This window comes from Ailuropoda melanoleuca, chromosome 2 (genome assembly GCF_002007445.2).
Source record: "Ailuropoda melanoleuca isolate Jingjing chromosome 2, ASM200744v2, whole genome shotgun sequence".
Taxonomy (NCBI): domain Eukaryota; kingdom Metazoa; phylum Chordata; class Mammalia; order Carnivora; family Ursidae; genus Ailuropoda; species Ailuropoda melanoleuca.
This window is the reverse complement of record NC_048219.1, coordinates 122,204,060-122,210,178: the sequence shown is the minus strand read 5'-3', so window position 1 is coordinate 122,210,178 and position 6,119 is coordinate 122,204,060. Positions and strand designations below refer to the sequence as shown.

General features: G+C 41.8%; 1 protein-coding gene across 1 annotated transcript in view; it reads left to right on the top strand.

Annotated features, from left to right (window-relative positions):
* Nucleotides 1-493: 493 nt before the first annotated feature.
* The window catches only part of LOC105239327 (endonuclease III-like protein 1), a 122,405-nt gene continuing 116,779 nt past the window's right edge, over nt 494-6,119 (top strand). The window contains 1 exon segment of the mRNA XM_034642100.1: nt 494-774. Coding sequence (XP_034497991.1) covers nt 494-774 — 281 coding nt within the window.

Sequence of the window (6,119 nt, the reverse complement as noted above, 5' to 3'; positions counted from 1 at the left end):
TTTAAATAAGAGAGTGATCACGGAATCTAGTTCAAATGCACTACTCATTTGAAGAACGCTATCACCAAGCCTATAATAACTCTCAGTTCACTGCAGCGAGCCTCTGCTAAGACACTTAAATGTTGGTTAGCTATAAAGAATGTTTAGGGGAAAAAAGTGCTAAAATTGTTCCTTCAGGTCGGACTTGTTTGATCACTTGAGTAAGGCTCGGAGGGGCTGCCAGGCTTGGAGCAAATACACCCTGCCTTGTCACTCTCATGGCGTCAGTTACCTAGTTCTCGTTGAGGACTCTAAAGAAACAGAGAAAAATGCTGTCTTGTGAAAGTGCATGCACACCAGAAGATGCCAAGCTTTGCTTCCCTGTTTACTGTACTGAGAGACAATGATGTTCATCCTTCTCATGGTTTACAGGAGCTGCTGGCTTAGAAAAATGTGAATCTGTTCTTGGGAATTACCAACACTGAGTACCTAGCAAACAATATATGTGGTTCTCATGGTCCAAGATCCTGTCTCCTGTGTTTTTGTTTTGGGGACCTGGTTGAGAGCCGTGTTTGGAGAGGGTCTCTTGGGAGGCCTTGAGGCCGTGGAGGGCCGTGATGCTGAAGACGGAGTCAGGCAACATGAAAAACGCAGGTCTGGGGACACTATGGGTCAGTGCTCAGCAGTCATGAAACTTCGAACGTCTGTATCAGACAACTCACTGCCTGCCTCTCCTCCCTTCAGCCTCCCTCTTCATTCCAGCCTTGCTGTGGCCCTGGCTGCAGTGGGTGTGACGTGGGGGCTCCCAGCCTCCACTGTGTTACTGGCTAGCTCATCTTCTGTTCACGGACTTCTGTTCCCTCATGAGACCTCTGCGGGGTCCAGGCAGACTTCACAAGCCTGAGAGTGCACAGCAGTTTACAGCCCTGGGATACCCGCTTCTGTATTTGAGTTCTCTTTGGGACTGAGACTTGGCCTTCCTCAGTGATTACCAGCCTGGCACCGTGCTCTTGCACTGGCATTCCCACTTTCCCAGCTTCACCTCCTTGGGTCCCCAGTTCCCATCCCTAGTATCATGGCCTACACTCAAGCTCTTGTCTCAGGCTGGGGAAACTAGGCTAAGATGGTTTATTCCAGAAATCAAGTTGAAGCATTGACTAAAAACACAGGAGTGAGGGGTTGGCGAACGTGGACCCCAGACCGCACGAAAATCTCAGGGAGATAGAAACCAGCCAGGTAGTGCGTAATGTGCAGCCAGTACCCAGGGCCTGAAGGAATGAAGGAATGTAGACTTCTAACGTGGTCTCTTAGGGTCCTTTCAGTCTCTGAACTAGAGACCTTGCAGGGGCTGCTTGGGTGGGAGAAAAGCCTGTGGCTGGAAAATTCCACAGAGACATTATTTAGTCTCTCCACCTGTCAGAGTCTTCCCATTGCCAAAGAAAAGGGAAATAACGATGTTTACTCATGTAGCTTCGACTTGAGTGGGATAAATGCTTGGAGCAAAAGAGAGGAAACTTAAAAATGCGTGAACACCCTTGCTTTTCTTCTCATTCTCTCTGCACAAGTATAAATCCTACTCTAGTGGCATTGCAAGGAGGACGTGGCTGTTATTTCAGTTAGCAAATAACTGTAGAGTCCTGAATTAGTTCTCTGCTCCTGCTGTAACAAATCACCACAGACTTAGTGGATTAAAACAATGCAAGTTTATGATCTTACAGTTCTGTAGGGCAGAAGTCTGGCACAGGTCTTACTTGGCCAGAATCAAGGTTTTGACAGAGCTGCGTTCCTTTCTGAAAGCTCTAGGGGAGAATTGTTTTCTTGCCTTTTCCAGCTTCTAGGGGCTTCCTGTGTTTTTTAGTTTGGGTGCTTTCTTGTATCTTCAGAGTCAGTAGTGACAGACTGAGTCGTCTTCACATCACATTATTCTGGCCTCTTCTGTCTTCCTCTTCCATTGTTAAGGAGCCCTGTAATTACATTGGGCCCACCAGGATAACTGAGGATAATCTCCCCATCTTAAGATCTACTGATTAGCAACCGTCATTCCCATTTGCCATGTAACATAACATTTTCACAGTTCTGGGGGTTAGGATGTAGACATTTTTGGAGTGGCCATTATTCTGCTTACCCTTAGTCCTTTCTGAAATCTTATAGCTTATAGACTGAAAATTTCCTCTAGCTAGAAAGTCCCCAACCTGGCATCGACAGGGTCTGACTTCAAGGTTCAACTCTAATATATTCCATTTAAATCCTATCTTGAATCCAAACATGTAGAAATAATACTTCCCTCTATACTGCTTCTACAATATTTTGTATATGCTTTTAAAATAGCACTTGGACACATACACAGACACTTATAGCATATTACTGTATATTGTTCTCTCCTTTCTTAATATACTTACAGACTAAGAGAAGGGAATTGTCATAATCATGTTTGCATCCCTAGCTCACAGGTGAAGAAGTGAAGGATGGTCAACATCCACAACTATTCCTTGAATTGAATGATGGTGGAAATTCAAGGAAAGACCTTGTAATGAATGTGTCACATTAACACTTGTTAGCACAAGGCACTAGATGGTGAGCCATAGCTCAACAACAGACCACAGAGAAAATGAAATAGAAAAGTTCGTTACTCACAGGTGCTGGACAAAGTCCCCAGCACACCTTGAGGGGCCACATGAGGAGGTCAAGGTGGGGTTTAGACAGAGAAATTGATAGGACCTGGGACACATGCCTTTATTAGGGTCTGTGGGTGAAGCGCTTTGGGATTCCTGGGCTAAGGCTACAATGGTCAGTTCAAACTAAAAGATCAGGGCTTGGTATGCCCCACAGGGATCTTACCTAAGGGGTGAACAAGGAGAAGGTGCTGGGCATCAGGGAGACTGTTGGTCACAAGGGCTGTTGGGGAAGTCGTATTGGGGACTTAAACTTGCTTGCAACTCTGTGGGTTGTTGGCTAGGGTGTGTGCTTGCATGAGGGGCTGTTATTGGGTTAAGGACATGCAGACTTCTTGACTAGCTAAATTCTCGACAGACCCATATCTCTAGAACTAAAGCTTCTTTATGGGAGGAACTGCGTTTTTCTCACCTTCGTGTGTATTCACACACTGAGACAAATGCCCTCCTGAATAGATTGGCCAAAGCACTTCTGCCACTAGCTCATGTTGGAATACAAGGACGTTTATTTGATCTTTTAGGGTTCATATTTCTTACCTGTAAAATGGAGACATTATTTCTCTAGATGTCTTTTAGGTTCCTGCCAATTCTAACATTCAGTGACTTAAATATTGAACCTAATAGAAATGAACTAAATTCCAATCCAGTCAAGAAATACTAACTTTATCTTACATTGACATTTGAAAGTTTCTTACAAACAGCTCCTAGAACTAAATTTATCCTCATTTAATTAAGGATGATAACCATGGAGTTGCAGAAAAGCTGTATGTACTTAAGTGAACAACTAGTTATTGGCAGCCAGCCTTCTTACTGTCACTTGCTTGTGCAAGTGAGCAGCTGATGCAGAGTAAAGGAGTGCTGGGTGTGGTGAGAGTCTTCACTGAAGTGTTCACAGAGAAGGGCAAGTATCCCTGCTTAGAGAGAAGAAGGGAAATATGTGGATTGGCAGAGAAGAGGTTGGAGATGTTCCATGAGTTTATGTCAATAGTTTTTCCTCCTTTCTTGCTTCACCTAAAGAAAAGAGCACTGGGAATGTGGTATCTTTACTGGTGAGCCCTTTTGGTGACCAGATTCCAAGAACTTCAATGTATATGGGCTATAGTTGATGATACTCTTTCTACTTCTGTTACTGAGATGGGAAAGAGAAGAGGGATAAGACAATCCATCTAAAACCTCAAAAGAACACTGTACCGGGGCAGCTGGGTGGTGCAGTTGGTTAAGCATCTGACTCTTGGTTTCATTCCAGGGTCATGATCTCAGGGTCATGGGATGGAGCCCTGGGTTGGGCTCTGCGTTCAGCATGGAGTCTGCTTAGGACTCTCTCTCCCTCTCCCTTTGCCCCTCCCCTGCCTCAAATAATTAAATCTTTAAAAAAATAAAAAGAAAAGAAAATTGTACATGAGAGCACGTGTTTTAATAAGATGACTATCACTGAGATTGTAGATCCCTTTATAGGAAAGTTATGGCCCCACAGACACAAGGATTTTATCACTGTTTGCACCCGTGTTGCAGGCAAGCATCATAATGTAATTGGAATTATTTTGAATCCATTCTTATTGTATTTGAGAGAGCAAGGATGGGGTGATGGCAAGCCTCATAAGGTTTTAGTAATCAGGCTCAATTAAAACTAGAGGAATGTGGAGTCTATGATAGTGGAAATGCAGAGTGGACAGATTGATCAATGTATTTCTCCAAGGTTGTACATTCTTTCTGATCACATTCTGAGGGGATAACCTGCGACTAGAATAAGTGGCATAAGTAGATGCTGTAAAATGTGTTTTTAAGATTACCAAAATGTCCAGTTTATGGCCTCAGTATTAAAATTCCTACCCTTTAGGCTATGTCATTGAAACACCTTGTAAGCTGAAATTTGGAAACAAACAAACAAAACAACTCATTGTTTTAATATAAACATATTCTTAAGGAAGAGTCTGTATAAATTAAATTAGCTTAATTGGTTAATTTTTATTTAATAAATGTTACATGCCATTTACTATATGTTAGGGGCTGTTCTAAATGCTGTATAATATTGTTATTTAATTAGCTTTATTACCATTTTAACTCTTAAGAGAATAATTTACAGAGATGGGAACAATTTTATCATGGGTATTAGGAAATAAGGAAGAGGTTATGGTATCTGTTGAGGAAATAAAGTGTTGGGTGTGGGGTGGGTCACTGAAACAGGAGGAACCAAAATGAAGGAGGAGGAGGGAATTAGGATGAGGAAAGGTACCTTAAACAAGTTTCTGTTTGCATTACCCTGTGCCAGGAAGTCAACCTCTGGTTCTCTCAAGGTTATAACCTCCAGGCTGAAATAGAGAAGAAGGTATACAAACTGTTTGGAATGGGGAAGGGAAACTAAAATGTACCCCAGCAAATCCCCATTGTGTCTTTCAAGCACTACCAGAAGAGACCTCTGGGTGCTGTTTTTTAACTTAGCAGGAGCAAAACATCCAAATCCAGAGTGAGCTGTAAAACAGCCTAATGCTAATGCATTCACCAAAGTCATTACTAAAAATAATTAAATGGATTATTGGTCTAGGGGATTTCAAAAGAGAGGAAGATGCGTGCCAGAGCCATCCATACATTTCCCAGAGGAAGGACAAAAACCTATGAATAAAATTAAGGCCATGCTGCAATAGGTGATCAAGCAATTAGCATACATGAAAAGAACACAATTATGAGCCACAGTGAGGCAACACCACTATTTATTTTCCACAATTGATTTCTTAGATTCCACATTTCAATAATACCGATATGTACTTTCGTTATAAAATAGGAGAAGTATAAAACTCCCTTCTGAATTACATTATTGAGGAAATGGTCATCTTGTTCACGAGCAACTACTATGATGACAGTTTTTGAACATATCATGGGGAAACAACATTATTTTTCATTGTTTGGTAGTTCATAGGTTTCAGGACCATGGGTGAAGTTCAGGTATGAATCAATAAAAACAGAATTATCTTCTGACAATTCAGCAATGTATTGGGGAAAGATGTTGGGCTTTCCTCTGTGGCACCTGAGTAAATTGTTCAGTGTCTCGGTCCTTAGTCTTTTCAGCTATAAAACGAGATTTTTTAAGATTAGATAAGAAAAGTGATAATAATAAACATCTTCTAAGTACATAGTATTTGTCAGAAATACTCAAAGCATTTTATACACATTAACTCATTCTGTCCTTAAAACCAGAATGGATTATATCCAACAGATTTTTTTCCCCACCAAAATGGATGAATTGGCATTTTCCAGGCAACTGATTTTTTTTTTTATTATGTGATGTTAGTCACCATACAGTACATCCTTAGTTTTTGATGTAGTGTTCCATGATTCATTGTTTACGTATAACACCCAGTGCTCCATGCAATATGTGCCCTCCTTAATACCCATCACTGGCCTATCCTAATCCCCCCACCCCCCCTTCCCTCTGAAGCCCTCAGTTTGTTTCCCAGAGTCCATAGTCTCTTG